This window comes from Podarcis filfolensis (assembly GCF_964270895.1).
Source record: "Podarcis filfolensis genome assembly, chromosome: 16".
In the NCBI taxonomy this organism is placed as follows: Eukaryota; Metazoa; Chordata; class Lepidosauria; order Squamata; family Lacertidae; genus Podarcis; species Podarcis filfolensis.
The window spans coordinates 23,527,851-23,546,227 of record NC_139620.1 but is presented as its reverse complement, the minus strand read 5'-3'; the positions used below and the strand labels follow the sequence as shown (position 1 = coordinate 23,546,227).

Sequence of the window (18,377 nt, the reverse complement as noted above, 5' to 3'; positions counted from 1 at the left end):
GCAAAGAAATAAAATAATATTACAGTATTTTATACAATATCATAAAATACAAGGTAAAGAAACACAAGCATTAAAAATGCAATTAAAAATCAATATGAATATGTAACACAACAGCCGTGCCCTCTCCTGCCTTCAAATCCACAGTCACACTGCAGACTACTTGAATGAAGAGGCACTTAGACCACTGTTTTTTAACCACTGCATTATACAAATTATCAGTGCGAAGTTTATGATTTGCATGCATCTGTTTAGATGTTTATAATAATAAGCTTCTTACCTTCCGGAGCATAGCTTCAGACTTCTGCAAGTCAAAACACCGAGCTGCAAAGAAGATCATGAATGGTTAGAGACCAACCTGTAAAATACCTGTGCTAAAAGGTAACAGCACCTATATGCACCCAGCTGTTTTGGCTTGCACCCTATTTGCACCCATTTCCAGATGTGTTCCATTTGAAGGGCAAATCCTTCCAATAAACAAGCATAGTCACTACATTTCAAAAACGGATTCCCCACAGCTGCCATTTGCAGTAAACAAAGATTCGCCCAATTTAAAAGCGACATGCTGAGCGAGCGTCATTTGGCCCCAGAGTCTCCACTTTTATTTATTTCTGCTTTCCTATCACTCCTCCTCACAGCAAACGTGACCATTTCATCTTCAGATATCTGAAGGGCTGCCACGTGGAAGATGGAGCAAGTTTGTTTTCTGCTGCTCGAGAGGGTTGAACCCGAATTAACAGATTCAAATGACAAGAAAGGAGATTCTGGCTAAACGTTAGGAATGATGCTAAGAGCTGTTTAGCAGTGGAATTCTTCAGCTGCAATTCCTGCATTGCAGAGGGTTGAAAGTCGGCAAACTAAGGCCTGTGGGCCGGGTCAGGCCCAACTGCCTTCCAGATCCGGCCTGAGGATGGTCCGGGAATCGCCGCGTGGATCGGCAGCTGCACGTTCTTTCCCTCTCCCTCCCACGGCAGTGGCGGCGCCTCCTCCCTCCCTCCCTCCTGGCTTCTCCCCGCCCTGCCTAGAGGAGGAAGGGGGCTGGGCTTTGCTGGTGCCAACAGCAGCAGCGCTCGAGCGGCCGCCATTTTAAGCAGCCCCTCTCCGGAACCCTTTTGTGCGCTACTCATCGTCCTACCGCCGCAGCCGCCAGCCCCTGCCACTCACAAGACACAGGTAAGTAGCCACTGGGGCTCATCCAGTGCTGTGGAGAAGGGAGGGGAGAGTCGTGAGGGGGGTGGCGGCTTATAGTCCGGCCCCCCACAAGGTCTGAGGGACATTGGACCGGCCCCCTTCTGAAAAAGTTTGCTAACCCCTGAACTAGATGAACCTTGAGGTTCATTCCAGCTCTTGTTGTTGTTTAGTCGTTTAGTCGTGTCCAACTCTTTGTGACCCCATGGACCAGAGTGCGCCAGGCACTCCTGTCTTCCACTGCCTCCCGCAGTTTGGTCAAACTCATGTTACTAGCTTCGAGAACACTGTCCAACCATCTCATCCTCTGTCGTCCCCTTCTCCTTGTGCCCTCCATCTTTCCCAACATCAGGGTCTTTTCCAGGGAGTCTTCTCTTCTCATGAGGTGGCCAAAGTATTGGAGCCTCAGCTTCAGGATCTGTCCTTCCAGTGAGCACTCAGGGCTGAATTCCAGCTCTACTGTTCTATAATCATTGATGTTTGCAAAACCATTACAAAATCCTGCAGCAGAGGTCACCATTTCACCTCTGACCTCCTTATAAATATCAGTCGTACAATTGCTTGTGGGACAAGCAGGCATCTGGTCACTATACGTTGCCGCAGGAGCTGGTGCAACCTGTTAATTAGCCCCCAGGGTATCTGCGTCAGATGGGGCGTGCCTGATCCAGTTTTTATTCTCAGTGGAACATAATCAGGGATTAAGAGGGCGGCTCTTCACAGCCAGTGCCTTCAAGGATTAATCACACCTCAACAACATCTCCCTTTCAGCAAGTAGGATCACACCCAAGGAATGCTAATGAACCAGAGGGAAGCAGCTTGCAAGAACCAAGTTTATTTCGAAGGTCAGGACCCATCTTAGGGAGAGAGAGAAGGGGGATAGGGGAGGGAGATGTCCTGGTCAGGTCAAGTCAGAGGCTTCGCAGCCAGAGGCAACCCTTTCTGGCAGATTTCAGGGGACGGGCAGAGCACCTGAATCTGATCTATGGACTCTTATCCTTTGGAAGGTTTTCCCTGATTAAAACCAGGCCAAAAGGGCAAGTAGGCCAGGTGGCAAGGCCTGGAACAGGTTCAGAAAAAGGCAGCTAATAATAATAATAATAATAATTATTATTATTATTATTATTATTATTATTATTATTATTATTATTATTATTTATACCCCACCCATCTGGCTGGGTTTGCCCAGCCACTCTGGGCGGCTTCCAACAAAACACTAAAACACAATAACCTATTAAACATTAAAAGCTTCCCTAAACAGGGCTGCCTTCAGACGTCCCCTTAAAAGTTTGGTAGTTGTTCTTCTCTTTGACATCTGGTGGGAGGGCGTTCCACAAGGCGGGTGCCACTACCGAGAAGGCCCTCTGCCTGGTTCCCTGTAACTTGGCTTCTCACAGCGAGGGAACTGCCAGAAGGCCCTCAGCGCTGCACCTCAGTGTCCGGGCAGAACGATGGAGGTAGAGACACTCCTTCAGGTATACTGGACCGAGACTGATCCAGGAGCTAACCTCTGGAATTTGTTCCCCCAAGAGGTAGTGGCGGCCAACTTGGATGGCTTTAAAGGGGATTCAGGCCAATTCATGGATGAGGACCAACCTCGGAGGCCACGTTCTGCCTCCACTGTCGGAGGAAGGAAATGCCTCTGAATGACATGGGCCAGGAGTCTGCTTCGCCTGTTGAACAGCAACCTGAAGGGGGAGAAGGCAGAGTGACCCCACCCGCAGCTGATCAGCTTTCAAGGACACAGAGGAGAAGGTGCTGATGAGAAGCAGCTGGCTTCAGCCGCCTTAAGCAGAGTTTCCAGCAGCAGTCAGCGGCTGTAAACAGTGCTTGTAGTTCCTGGCCCTAGGTAAAGGTAAAGGGACCCCTGACCATTAGGTCCAGTCGTGGCCGACTCTGGGGTTGCGGCGCTCATCTCGCTTTATTGGCTGAGGGAGCCGGCGTACAGCTTCCGGGTCATGTGGCCAGCAGGACTAAGCCGCTTCTGGCGAACCAGAGCACGGAAACGCCGTTTACCTTCCCGCCGGAGTGGTACCTATTTATCTACTTGCACTTTGACGTGCTTTTGAACTGCTAGGTTGGCAGGAGCAGGGACCAAGCAACGGGAGCTCACCCCGTTGCGGGGATTCGAACCGCCGACCTTCTGATCGACAAGTCCTAGGCTCTGTGGTTTAACCCACAGCACCACCCGCGTCCCACCCTACCTTGCTATTTTCTGCTCATCTTGACCCTTGACCCCACCTGATCATCAGATTCCCTGACCACATGGATTGCTGTTTGGCTGACCCTAGGATTGGACCTGACTTTGGATTAAGACATCTCAGAGACACCTTCTAGTTGGCAGGTCTCCCACTCCACTAAGCTCTGCGGGCTGTTGCTCAACAATGAGACTATGAGTTGGCCATTGTGGGAACAGGATGCTGGACCAGATGGGTCTTTGGCCTGATCCAGCAGGGCTCACCTGAGGGCCTTAAACATACATTTTCACTCTCGGGGAGTGAATTGGGTCCCCTGTTGGTGATTTAGTGGGAAGGATCATAGCTCAGCAGTAGTGCATCTGCCTTGGTCCCAGGTTCAATCCCACTTAGGGCTGGAGAGACCCCTGTCTTGAAACCCCAGAGAGCTGCTGCCAGTCTGTGTAGACAATACTGAGCTAGGTGGACCTTTGGTTTGACTTGGCATAAGGCAGCTCCGTACACTCCTAAAAATATAAGAGTTTGGATTTGATATCCCGCTTTATCACTACCTGAAGGAGTCTCAAAGCAGCTAACATTCTCCTTTCCCTTCCTCCCCCACAACAAACACTCCATGAGGTGAGTGGGGCTGAGAGACTTCAGAGAAGTGTGACAGGCCCAAGGTCACCCAGCAGCTGCATGTGGAGGAGCAAAGACGCGAACCCGGTTCCCCCAGATTACGAGTCTACCGCTCTTAACCACTACACCATACTGGTTCTCAATACTCTTATACATATGTTATTAGCATCACCATTTGAGAAAGGGACACAGCTCAGTGGTATGTTCACAAGGGCATCAGCTGAGAAAGATGGGGAATGGCTACCGACGCCTAACGGTAGGACCGGCCCCTTGTGTTGCAACATCTCTCCATTGCAGCACAGGGCTAACAGGACTTTGGAGAATAGGGTCAGGGAAGGGAAGATAAGGCTGCGATAACAGCCTGATAATTTTTAATCTCTCACTGGAGAGCCTTATCTTCCTAACAGGCAGAAACTCCAGGGCAGAGTCTCAAGCGGCAGAACTGGTTGAAATAAGAGTCTGGCGGACTTGAAGGAGAAACTCTGATTGTGGGTGTAATTGAACTTACTGGAAAGCTCTTCCCTGTCATGCAGGTCAGCCCTAACCTACTTCACAGGTTTGCTGTGAGGATAAAGTGGAGAGGAGGGGAACCGTGTGTGCCACTTCGAGCTACTTGGAGCAAAGCTGGCATAGAAATGTAATAAAACAGAGACAGCAATGTGGTGAGCCATCATGGGGAAGGAAAGAGAGATTTTTTAAATTATCCAGTTTATTTTGATTATGAGTCGCCTAATAAAAATATGTTCCAAGTCCCCCATTCCCCAACCTGGTGCCCTCCAGATGTTTTGGACTACGACTCCCATTGCCTCTGCCCACTTTGCCAGGCTGGCTGGGGCTGCTGGGAGTTGTAGTCCAACAACGTCTGGCGTTCACTGCATTGACTAGCCTTGATCTAGAGTGACAGGAAATTTCCTGAAGCAAGTGGAAACATTCCCAAACCAGGTTAACAAAAAACCCCACAAAACTATCTGCTCCCATCAGCCCCAGTGAGAAGAACAAATGGCCAGGGATGATGGGAGTTGTAGTCTAAAGCATCTGGCATTGTGCTTCTTATGTAGGAGGGTGTAGGAAGATCTCAGGGTGGAGTGAGTATTTTTTAAAAAGATTGTACCACTAGGGACTGCTGCCCCTGTTCACTCCGCTCACCAACCCACCTGCTCCTTTGCTAGACTCTCTCCACTCAATTTACACCTCACCCACCCCCTCACCTATTCCCCCCCCCCGCTCAATCCAAGGTGCTTTCCCCTTTTAAATGACCGGGGAGCCACTTCACAAAGTGCCTCGCTAAACCGCTGTGTGAAGCGCCCCGCTCCACCCCGTTCACTCGCTTGCCGGCCTGCCATTCCTCCTGTGGGACTTGGCAGCCGCACAAATTGCATCGTGGCAACAGCCTTACGTTTTTATGTATATAGGCAGATATAAGTAAAAAAAAAAGTTACAAAACTTCAATCCATTGGAAAAGTTAAATAAAATAATTAGAGGAGCCAGGCTTAAAAGAGAAATGTGGGATTTTTACGTTAGCTAAAAGGGGGTATGGGCTGGAAGAGGTTGATAAACACTCATATCAGACCTGAAACATATTAGGTTGGTGTCTCCGTTTAAAAAAGAACAGGGAAATCTGTACCGAGTTTGCGTGACCATGGCTAGCTGCACACATTAATAAAAATGTTATCTGGACTGAGCACTCAGTCACCTGGGCCCGGCCTTGGAATTCAGAACAAGATCTGCCTCTCTGTGGACCCGCTGTGTTTAATGCAAAGCCCGTGCCTGGTACGTTCTGCTTTTTGGACTTTACCAAACAGAGAAAGTGCAAGTAAAGGAATCTTGGGTGATAAAAAGCACACGACTCTCTCCGTTCATCCCAGTTAGGGAAGATAAGCACACACACACACACACTCCTCTTGTTCCTGCAATGGCCTGTCTGGTTCTCCATACCAGCTTCCAGGCCGTAGCTGATATATTTACACTTGGGAGCACTTGCAGGCAAGTCTACAAAAACCACCAAGGAACCAGAGAAAAGGGACTGTAGCTCATGCAGAAGATCCCAGGTTCAAGCCCCAGCATCTCCAGGTAGGGCTGGAAGAGAAAGGACCCCTGGATGGTTAAGTCCAGTCAAAGGTGACTATGGGGTTGCAGTGCTCATCTCGCTTTCGGGCCGAGAGAGCCAGCGTTTGTCCACAGGCAGTTTTCCAGGTCCAATAGCCAGCATGACTAAACCGCTTCTGGCGCAACGGAACAGCATGACGGAAACTAGAGCGCACGGAAACGCCGTTTACCTTCCTGCCACAGTGGTACCTATTTATCTGCTTGAACTGGCGTGCTTTCAAACTGCTAGGTTGGCAGGAGCTGGGACAGAGCAACAAGAGCTCACCCCGTCACAGGGATTAGAACCACTGACCTTCTGATTGGCAAGTCCAAGAGGCTCAGTGGTTTAGGCCAAAGGGCCACCTGGAATCCTAGAGAGTCACGGCCAGTTGGTGCAGATGTTATTGAGTCAACCACTACATCAAGTGTTTCCTGGCACAAAGCAAACAACCCCCAGGCCTTCTTACCTCGGAGCCATTTCAAGAGATAGTAGTCCTCTGTGATAGGCAGCAGAGGAAGGATATCCTGGATGTTCTCACGGAACTGAGGAGAAAAATGAAAAACATAGAGGGTGTGTGTGTAAAGATTTAGGATCCCGTTACAGAGTTTTGCTCTCACACTTTTCTATAACCCCCCAGAATTTAAGTCCTGTTGAATACTGTGGGACTTATTTCCAAATAAAATAGCTATCTCCGCTATACATTTTAAGCAGTATCGTACCACTTTAAACAACCATTGGCTTTCCCCAAATCCTAGGAATTATAGTTTGCTAAGGGTGCTGAGAGCTGCAGTTCCCAGAGTGGCTTAACAATCAATCCCTCTTCCCAGCAAACTCTGGGAATTGTAGTTCCACAAGGGGGGGTATTTTTGTGTGTTTGTTTGTTTATACCCCGCCTTTCCCCCTAACATGACTCAAGGCGGGTAACAGATAAAAACAAGAATCACTAAAAACATAGAAAACAACAACTATTAAACATTATTAGAATTAAAACCATATACATATATAAAATCAGTTTAAGACACACAAATAATTACAATAATGTTGTAAGTTTGTGGGTGCCAGACACCCCAAGTTCCCGAAACCAGTAGTGTTAGAATTTAATCAATGTTTGAACTGTTAAAACTGGGTAAACAGTGTGTGCTAGACACTGATGATGCTTTAATTAAGCCAAGTGTCAAGTGCGAATTAAGGCAGGCTGACCTTCTGTGTTAGGCGATAGCCTAGGGATGTGCTATTAGGGCAGGGGTTGTCAACCTGGTCCCTGCTGCCCACTAGTGGGCATTTCAGGATTCTAGGTGGGTGGTAGGGGGTTCTACGGCACAAGCTGAATCCTCCTTGCATTGTAGGCTCAGGTTGTATATACTGTACTTTTCCGTGTATAAGATTCCCCCCCCCCTTCATAAAATAAAAGTGGGGATCGTCTTACACATGGGCAGTGCATAGGGTGGACAGTCGATTGGTTGTTGCCGTGGCTGTCAGCGGCTATTGTGTGTATTATTGGTTGCTGCATCAATGGGTAGTGTTGATTGGCTGATGCTCTGGCAGTTTGGCGGGTGATTGGCAGCTTCTGCCGGCGGTGGGACATAGGGGAGGCGGATCTTGTGACACATGCGGGTGAGCGATTTTCGGCAATCCCCCCTAAAAAAGCTCAAGAACCCTGGGTAATCCCTCCCCCATTTTCTTAAATCTGAGTCTTATACACGGGGGCGTCTTATAGATGGAAAAGTACAGTATGTGTAAATAAACCATGGACCCTAGGAAATTGCGCCTGGAATCTCTCACCGCTCGGAGATCGGAATGGCGTGCAACACTAACAACAGCACATCAGCCCATTAATTAAGAGCAGTCTGTTCCCCAAAGCCTGGTGGAACGAGGAGGTCTTTGTTGTGACGTGGGGTTTGTGATTTCAGCTCTCTTGACATAATATGCTGGAGACAGTTCTGTAGTAACACTTCTTTATTTAAGCAAACAAGACTGAGAACTGAGGAGGGGAGAGCTACATTTATAGGGACAGGGAACTAGCTAGAAAGGATACATTTTGGAGGGAACAATATCAGGCAATCACAGTCCTGCCTTTTGGAGGAAACCAATAAGACAGAGGATCCAAATACAGCAGCTTAAATGAACCAATAGTAGCTGTACCCTCTGGAACCAAAAGGCAGTTACTTTACCCTAATGCAAATACAGACAATAATAATACAGATATAAAATCCTTTGACTCAATACACAACAGTCTTCACAGCAAGGAAGGGAGCCAGTCTAGCTTCTCCAGGGAGGGAGTTCCAAAGTCTGGGAGCTGGCACCGAGAAAGCCGTGATGGAGCCAGCAAAACTGACTTGCCAAATGCTCTTAATTATAATATCTGGTCATGCCCATTGTGCAAAGTCCCACCTCTCTCCAAGGCAAACAATGCTTTTCTGCGTCAGATGCCTCTTCTGCTAGGTAGATCTCTCTGATTCAGCCTTATTGCCACACAATTCAACATTTGCAAGAATCGCACATGATCGCAACCTCTGGGGTACATCGTTTTGAGTACAGCATTATGCTTTGATACTACCACGTCACACACACACACACCTGGTCCCCTTCTAGCTCTAGCATGAATGCCGTTCATTTATATTGGGCAGAATAAAGAGATTGTAAACAAAGAAAATAATTAACCTGCACACTCCAGCAGGAAAGGAACCTGTTGCAACATACACAATCGATCCAGCACTTGGAGAGACGCCAGCCAGCTTCCAGAGGTCTGCACAACTCCGAGGTACAAAAAGAGACCTCGAGAAACACAAAATTATGCTGGAGGATCTTCTCTTCTTAATGAAGCTAATTAGATTATTGCAGCTAGAACTGGGTCATAAGTAGCCCAGCTACTGCCAGCTGTATCATTGGGAACAGCCCAGCATGGAAGGGTTGTGCAAAGAGGAAAAAGGGATATGAAGCATAGCTGTCAACCTTTTTTGTGGGAAATTCCCTTATTCCAACGCCGTTTCCCGCTACTTCCTGCTGCTATCCTGGATTGTTAGATATCCTGTAGACTGTCCCTGGGACAGGTGAGGCTGCTGATCCCTTATTTTCCAATCTGAAAGTTGACAGCTATGATATGAAGTTGGGAGAATTTTGCAGAGATTCATGCCACCAGCAGGACTTGCCGATCAGAAGGTCGGCGGTTCGAATCCCTGCGACGGGGTGAGCTCCCATTGCTCGGTCCCTGCTCCTGCCAACCTAGCTGTTTGAAAGCACGTCAAAGCGCAAGTAGATAAATAGGTACCGCTCCGACGGGAAGCTAAACGGCGTTTCCGTGCACTGCTCTGGTTCGACAGAAACGGCTTAGTCCTGCTGGCCACATAACCTGGAAGCTGTACGCCGGCTCCCTTGGCCAATAAAGCGAGAAGAGCGCCAAAACCCCAGAGTTGACCACAACTGGACCTAATGGTCAGGGGTCCCTTTAGCTTTACCTTTATGCTACCAGCACATCCCTCCAGCTACAGGCCTTATCGGAGTTGAGAAGAGGCTCAAGATCTACAGGACGTACACGACTTAGAAGCTAATCCACCCAGTAGTGTGGAAAGGTCAGCGACCCGACACATATTCTTTGCAGTCAACAAAACCTGGAGGCAAAATTCAAGGCGATGAACTACTGGAAGTATAGAATAACCCAGAGTTTAAAAACGTATGATAAGAGGCTGATGCAATTTAAGAACCCTGGGGGCAGGGGCACATGTACTGCACTTTGGGAAAAGCCGTGCTAATGCATCAGTGCCGCTTCTGAAAGCAATGATTTGGAACCCCCAAACCTGGAAATAAAACTTGGAAGTGCTCATAAGAAAAAAGTTAGAAAAGACATGATCCACATGTGGTGGACGTGTGAAAAGATTAAGACTTTTTTGGGGGAAATATACGATGGATTAAAAAAGATGATGGGGATAACTTTTACTAAAAAACTGGAGGCATTTCTATTAAATATTATAGATAAAGAGATCCCAAAAAATCTAAGAGAGTTATTCCTGTATGCAATCGCAGCGGCTCGTATACTTATGGCCAAGGGATGGAAAGATCACGAGGCTCCAAAAATAACAGATTGGCAAATCAAATTACAGGAATTGGTGGAGACGGCTCAATTGACTAGTAAAGTCAGAGGAAACTCAAGGCAAAAATTTGCGGAAAAATGGGATGGTTATAGAAGATATGTTCAAAAATACACTAATAGTTTTGACTCCGTGCTAGCATTAGACTGATAAAGGAACTAAAAGGAGGTGGGTAACAATTAAGGATTTATTATGTTTTCAGAATGTATTAGAAAAATTATATAGAAAGGTTTATTGTTTTGTGTAAATTCAAATGTAAGATAAAATATACGCAAAGGGACTTGACAAGAAGTCAAAGTTGAAGAAAAGATTTTGGAAGATAAAAGGGGAAAACTATTTACTTTCATTATTATCATTTTGTGTGGGGGTGGGGGTGTCTGCACATATGTGTGTTGTTGTATGCAATGTTTGGGAGGAAATAAGACGGTAAATAACAAATAAACTAAATATCAATGTATGTAATTTTTATTTCTTAATTATATTTAGTGGTAGTAAAAAGAAAAAAAAGAAAAAAAGTTAGAAAAGAAACTGGGTTACAGGTGTCAGAAATTAAAGAAGCTTGGCAATCACCTTAGTCTGCAGCTTCCCAGCATGTTCTCACGGGCAACGCCTATATAGTTCTTAAAATGTTCTATGCCATGGGGTGGAAGGAGAGAGTAGAAGCGCATGGTTCATATTGGGCACAGCATGTTTCCCTGCAGAAGTTTAGTTTGCCAAAATTTCTATTCCACCTAACAGGATCTCAAAGAAATTACAAATGGTATCCAATGCAGATTATCGTAACTCCTAGATATCCTTTTCTCCCTGCCTTTTAAGTTTCTAGTTCCCATCTTTGCAGAGGAAAAAATAAAAGTGCCTGGGCACATTGGTTGCTAGGGATGAATATTTTTTTTCTATGGCGTTCAATCAAAGATTTTATTGTACATGCAGCTGGGAGTGCTCTTAATTAATTTTTCTGGTACAGGGCATTTTTTAATTGGCTTGTGATTTGAATTGCTATATTCTAATGTTTACTTTCAAATGGGATTTACGTATTTGTTTCCAGCTTGGGAAAGTTGTTGAAAAGCAGCTTGGAAATATTATTTTATGTATTTTTATATAACAGAATTTGTATACCACTTCATTGGGTGGGCAAGGTGTGGGAGGGGGCCTCTAAGCTGTTTACATAAAATATACACTAAAAGCAATAAATAAAGAGTCTGAAGTTAAAAATAGGCAGACTTAAAAAAACAACAACACCAAAATATAAATAAAACTGACAGTTTGGAACATGCATTATTTTAAAAAAGACATATGAAAATGCATGTCAGCTCTACATACCTGGGGAGGCTTGCCTGGACAAAAAAAAAGGATGTTGACAAATACCAAAAATGATACAGCAAAGGTCAAGGTGCAGGGAGTTCCAAAGTGTACCTTGGTTCCCAAATGCCGAAAACCCAGAAGTAAGTGTTCCGGTTTTCTAACGTTTTTTGGAAGCTGGACATCCGATGCAGCTGTCAGCTATTGTTTCTGGGGTGCCTGCACCAATCAGAAGCTGCGCCTTGGTTTTCAAACATTTCGGAAGTCAAACGGACTTCTGGAATGGATTATGTTTGGTGCTTTTTTTTTTCTTTCTATTTATTTTGCGCTTTTGTTTTTGAGGATTTTTCAGTTAATTTGTTTTTGTGACTGTGTGAAACCCAGTTCAGCTACTGATTGATTGATTGTGTGACTGCAGAAATGGATAAAAGCCCCCCATCCAAACTGATCATCAGTGCCGGTAAGAATAAAAAATTAATTTTGATTTTTATCATCTACAATACTTACTTATTTTTTAGTACAGGACATTGGTTATTGCTTTCATTTTATGGATCAATGGTATCGCTGGTTAGTAAAATTCATGTTAAATTGCTGTTTTAGGGATTGTTTTTAAAAGTCTGGAATGGATTAATCCGTTTTGCATTACTTTCTATGGGAAAGCGCGCCTTGGTTTTGGAACGCTTTGGTTTTGGAACGGACTTCCGGAACGGATTAAGTTTGAGAACCAAGGTACCACTGTAGTTGTTGCCACACTGAAGGGTCTTCACAACAACCTTGTGCAGGAGGTCAAGCTAAAAAATGGTGACCGGCCACTCAGTGAGCTTCACGGTTATGTGAGGATTTGAAAGCTCTAGGCATGTAACCGGTACTCCACATATTTTTTTTGAAAAAGAAATATTTCTTGAATAAGGAAGATGTATTCTGGTTGCTAGGCAACTGCAGCACAGCTGGCTGGCTGTGAGAATTGGATCCTGCCGTGAATATTTGGGAGAGGTTACACTTAGGTGCAGAGTTGCTCAGTGCCCCTACAGTGGGGGCCACTGACCTGAGGCCCTCTGAATATTTTGGACTACAACTCCTATCACCCTCAGCATCATACAGCCACAATGGCTGGGGCTAATGGGAGTTGTAGTTCAAATCATTTGATGGGCCCCTATACAGCCAGTTCAGTAGCCCTTGTGACAAGAGTGACATTATTGCACAACATCTGGAACTGATTTAGTGATATGGCAGCTTAGAGCTACCTATGGACAATTTACAGCAGCTGATTCCAGAAGCTGCTGGAAACCCCAATGGCAACACAAATGCAACGATACAATTTCTCATGAAAAGACAGATTAGAGTATTCAAAACGCAGAGGTATGCAGAGGGAGAACTATAGCTACTGGGATATATTTCATATAACAGTAGCCTCAACTATTACGGGGGGAGGATTTATATTGGGCTGAAGGTCCCCAGTTTGGGGGCTGGAGCTTGTGGCACATTTGGAAACCCAAGGAAATTGTTGTGGATACCAGAAAATACCCATTTCACAGAAGAAAAACTGATAATGTTAGAACACCCTCTAAACAGGCAAATCACCTATCCCCATAAAGAAACAGTCCAAAAAAAAAGCAGCCCCCACCACATTGTCACATTTAGGATTCCAGATACATGGCATAATAATAATAATAATAATAATAATAATAATAATAATAATAATAATTTATTTGTACCCCGCCCATCTGGCTGGGTTTCCCCAGCCACTCTGGGCGGCTTCCACAAAGACCAAAAATACACTAAGATGTCACACATTAAAAACTTCCCTGAACAGGGCTGCCTTCAGATGTCTTCTGAATGTCAGGTAGTTGTTTATCTCTTTGACATCTGATGGGCGTTCCACAGGCCACCACCAAGAAGGCCTCTTGCCTGGTTCCCTGCAACCTCACTTCCCGCACAGAGGGAACCACCAGAAGGCCCTTGGAACTGGAATGTGCAAACAGTTTTGGCAAACAAAGTAAAATGCCGTATCGTTATCCCCATACTGCAGATAGGAAAACTAAGGTTGGGAGGATAATGGCTAGCCTGGACAAAGTTTGAATCGGGCACTTCCTGGCTTACATTCTGGCCACTACCAGTCCGAACCTCCCAGGTAGAAAAGGGGCTTGGCAAAGGTGAGTGTAAGCGAAGCAAGGAGTGCCCGTTCTAAGTTCTGAATTCACTTCGGTCACAAAATACCAAGCACCGTGGAAAGAGCCTGTGCAGTTTCCCCAGCGCCCAAAACCCGTGAATGCAGCACTCTGTATGCCTCCCCTTCCACCAGTCTCCAAGCAACCACATTCCCCTGGCAAAAGTGCCAGCTCCTCCACCCTGTGGGACACCCCACAGAGCGATGCATTGCTTACAGCCTGGTGAGGAAGGGAACCTGCCCTCGTCTGTTTAAGCGTTGCATGGTATCATTTTTTTTAAAAAAGTGGGGAGTTACATTAATAAATCAAACCTGCTTCCACAAGACTCTGTTATTTCAGAATGCAGGCTGAGCATTGCCAATTATGCAAAATAAAGCATGAGAACGCTACGCAAGGCTTCCTGAACTTGTACGAGGCCTAAAAAAAAAGCAATTACGGTAATCTGGTTTTAATTACTACTGCAATTGTTCTTCCTCTGCTCTTTGAAGCCATCCAATAAGGTTTGTGCCTGGAAGTTTAGAAGACATCTGGAGGCAGCCCTGTTCAGGGAAGGTTTTAATGGTTGATGATTTATTGTGTTTTTAAACAAAAGATTAAAAACACAATATATCACCAACCATTTTCATCTTTTGTTGAGGACACGGGTGGCGCTGTGGTCTAAACCACCGAGCCTAGGGCTTGCTAATCAGAAGGTTGGCAGTTCGAATCCCCGCGATGGGGTGAGCTCCTGTTGCTTGGTCCCTGCTCCTGCCAACCTAGCAGTTCAAAAGCACGTCAAAGTGCAAGTAGATAAATAGGTACCGCTCCGGCGGGAAGGTAAACGGCGTTTCCGTGCGCTGCTCTGGTTCGCCAGAAGCGGCTTAGTCATGCTGGCCACATGACCCAGAAGCTGTATGCCGGCTCCCTCGGCCAATAAAGCGAGATGAGTGCCGCAACCCCAAAGTCATCCGTGACTGGACCTAACAATCAGGGGTACCTTTACCTTTACCTTAATCTTTTGTTGGGAACTGCCCAAAGTGGCTGGGACATATAAATAAAATTATTACAGTGGTACCACGGATTAAGAACTTAATTCGTTCTGGAGGTCCGTTCTTAACCTGAAACTGAGGTACCACTTTAGCTAATGGGGCCTCCCGCTGCTGCTGCACAATTTCTGTTCTCATCCTGAAGCAAAGTTCTTAACCCGAGGTACAATTCCTGGGTTAACGGAGTCTGTAACCTGAAGCGTCTGTAACCTGAGGTGTCTGAAACCTGAGGTACCACTGTATTATTATTATTATTATTATTATTATTATTATTATTATTATTACATGCAACCTTTCAGGGCAGAGCAAGACCCACTTTGTGTTTCCTGCTTGGGACCATCACGTGCTATTTTTCCCAATGTCAGTCATAAACATTTTCCATCTTCCAAAGCATTGGGGAAGAGCTTTCGCTCAGTGGTTACAGCATCTGCCCCAGGTTCAATCCCCAAGGGTATCTCCAGGCAGGGCAAGGAGAGAGACTGCTTACCCAAAACCCTGGGGAGCCTCTGCCAGTCAGAGCACACACTACTGAGCTAGACAGACCAATCGTCTGACTCGGTATAAGGCAGCTTCCTATGTTCCTGTGTGGGCACTGGCTGGCTGTGCGCCTATTGTAAGAAGTGGGCGCCCACTGATGCTGGAATCATAGAATCGTTGTGTTGGAACGGACCTTGAGGGGCATCCAGGCCACCTCCCTGCAATGCAGGAATCCTGCCCACAGCCATCTCTAGGTGGGCTCGAACCGCCAACCTTCTGGTTAACAGCCAGACACGCTGACCCATTGTGCCACAGATTCAGGACAGGCTTCTTCATGCATCACATAATAAACTATGGAACTCCTGCAGGATGCAGCAATGGCTTTAAAAGAGAGTTGGACAAAATCATGGAGGAGGGGGCTATTGATGGCTACTAGTCATGATGGCTAGATGGACCAATGACCTGATTTGGTCCAGGGCAGCTGCCTGTGTTTACCAGGGCAAAGGCTGCAAGGCTTTATGCCTCTCTGCAGATGATGGCAGTAGATACCCCAGAGTCTTGGCCTTTCCCCAGTGACTTTCTTCCTCTTCAGGTCTTTAAGGGAGAAAAGTCGCCTTTTCCAGGTCCTCTGTTGTTTCCCTTTACAGAAACTCTTACAACAAGAAAAATGGAGAGAATTGGAAAGAACAATGGTGCAAACCTATTATTTAAGGTAAAGGGACCCCTGACCATTAGGTCCAGTCACGGATGACTCTGGGGTTGCAGCGCTCATCTCGCTTTATTGGCCGAGGGAGCCGGCGTACAGCTTCTGGGTCATGTGGCCAGCATGACTGAGCCGCTTCTGGCGAACCAGAGCAGCGCACGGAAACGCCGTTTCCCTTCCCACTGGAGCGGTACCTATTTATCTACTTGCACTTGATGTGCTTTCAAACTGCTAGGTTGGCAGGAGCAGGGACCGAGCCATGGGAGCTCACCCCGTCGCAGGGATTCGAACCGCCGACCTTGTGATCAGCAAGTCCTAGGCTCTGTGGTTTAACCCACAGCACCACCCGCATCCCTAAGCCTATTCTTTACTTAGAAGTAAATTTATTGTTTTCAGTAGGGTTTTTTCCTTAGGGCAGCTTCCCCCAACCTGGCGCCCTCCAAATGTTTTGGACCACCACGGGCTGGGGAGTGTAGTAATCAAAAAGATCTGGAGGTCACCTGGGTAGTGAAAGTTGCCCTAGAAAAGGGAAAGTATTCAGCCTTCAAATTCTGTTGCCTTCAAGCTTCCCATGAACTGGCTGTATCTATTTGCCCGTGTTCATTGAACATACATGATTATTCTTTTATACAGTATCTTTGAGATGCTTTCCTACTTAGTAGCTGAGCAATCTAGGTATGAAAGACCACAAAGAAATTCTAAGCCCCAAACCCCTATTTATTAAAAAAAATAAAATGCCGCAGGGTGGGTCAATCGAGTACCATTGGCTCAGTCCTGTGCAATCCTCTGCCATCAGGCCTATGCAGGACGTCTCCCTATGTTAGCCTGTTTATATTTTCTTTTAATTTATTTATTGCTTTTAACTTCTTTGTAACTTTTTATGATGTTATTGCTTGGTTTCATGTTTTTATATTGTTGTAAACCGCTGTGATATACTTTTTATGATACAGAGGTAGAGAAATATTTTTTTATAACTAAATACAGTAAATAAAAAGTCCCACGCCCAAACCAAGGCCACATATATACAGCATTCAGTTAAAGCAAATGATGTCCCCATAGAATCCTGGGAACTGTAGTTTAAGGGCGCTAGAAATGCTAGTTCTGCAAGGAGTCAACTACAGCTCCCAGCATTCTACGGGGGAACCAGTGTGCAGTGTGGATGCGACTTTAAACACAGCCTACTTGAGCAGTGTTTAAAAGCCATCCTCTTTAGAAAATAAGAAGAGCCTGCTGGATCAGGCCAATGGCCCATCTGGTTTAGCATCCTTGGACTGAGTCAGACCATTGGTCCATCTGAATCAGCGCTGTCTACTCTGTCTGGCAGTGGCTCTGCCAAGGACTGGACCTCGGACTTTCTGAATGCAAAGCACTTGTTCTACCAGTAAACCATAGACCTTTGCTATAGGAAATGTTTCTGCAGGTCCAATGAACGCCAGGTGCCAATGAAAGCTATTGCCTTCATGTTCTTCCAAGTGAATTTCTCAAGAGGGCATCTGGCATCACCATGGCATAACATGCTTTTTGTGGGAAACAGGTGCCAGACTAGAGGTCATCATTCAGCCTGCTCTCCTTATGCACTTGCACTTTTATTTTTACAACTTTTTACAACTGATCAAAGGTGCAGCATCAGTGGAAAGGACCAAACTTCAAGACCAGAATTATTTGGGCAAGGGCCATAGCTCAGTGGCAGAGCATCTGCTTTGCATGCAGAAGGTCCCAGGTTCAATGCTCAGCATCTCCAGTTTGGTCCTCTGCCTGACACCCTAGAGAGTCACTGCCAGTCAGTGTAGCAATACTGAGCTGGATGAACCAACAATCTGACTCAATAGAACACAGCTTCCTGGGTTCCTGTGAATTAAGGGAAGGATCACAACAAAGAGGCAGAACATCTGCTCTCCATGCAGAATGTCTCAAAGTTCAATCCCTGGCATTACCAGGAAGAACAGGGAGTATCGCTTGCCCGAAACCTTAGAGAGCTGCTGCCAGTCAGTGCAGACAATACTGAGCTGGGTGGATGAATAGTCTGGCTTGGCACAAGGCATCTTCTTATGTTCCTAGGAAGGGGATTTGCTGGGGCGGGGGGAGGAAACAATAAATAAAAACAAAACAGATACGGTGTACAAAACTTGCAGCCAGAAGACATGGCAATAGGCACTAGGTTTAAAACAACTTTAAAACAATTGAAGGATGCAGATTTGCAGGGCCAAGAGGTCAATGAGCCAGGAGCACAACAGCAGAGCCAAAACTCAGTGTTCACACAGGCAGAATCACCTTAATTCACTCCAATAGCAAATTCAGGTGGTGAGTGCCAGCTGGAGATGTTGAGAAAAATGAGGCCATTGAGAAACAAAAGAGGGAACAACCTGAACGCACTGGCAGTTCCTGAGATTTTGCAAAAGTGGAGAAGCAATTAAGAGACACTCAAGCGAGGAGGACCTGGCGAGCTGTTGCGCAAAGCTTTAAGCCTGCTGGAGGAGAACTGGCTGGTTTGCACCCTGAGTAGGAGCAGTTCTAAGAAAAGGTAAGAATAGATTGCAAC

At 46.0% G+C, this 18,377-nt stretch overlaps 1 protein-coding gene and 1 long non-coding RNA gene across 3 annotated transcripts in view; one reads left to right on the top strand and one right to left on the bottom strand.

Moving 5' to 3' along the window:
* Positions 1-18,377, bottom strand: part of SEC14L2 (SEC14 like lipid binding 2) — a 37,043-nt gene that overhangs the window by 16,159 nt on the left and 2,507 nt on the right. The window contains exons 2-3 of one of the 2 annotated variants that reach the window (XM_083590394.1): positions 6,548-6,623; positions 278-321 (exon numbers count right to left, since the gene is read on the bottom strand). In XM_083590394.1, the coding sequence (XP_083446520.1) occupies positions 278-321; positions 6,548-6,623 (120 nt within the window). The remainder of the gene's footprint in view (positions 1-277; positions 322-6,547; positions 6,624-18,377) is intronic. The other variant, XM_083590395.1, reaches the window with a different exon arrangement.
* Positions 12,434-18,377, top strand: part of LOC310751491 — a 44,088-nt gene continuing 38,144 nt past the window's right edge. Inside the window, exon 1 of the long non-coding RNA XR_014542557.1 lies at positions 12,434-13,308. This is a non-coding gene — a long non-coding RNA (uncharacterized lncRNA). The remainder of the gene's footprint in view (positions 13,309-18,377) is intronic.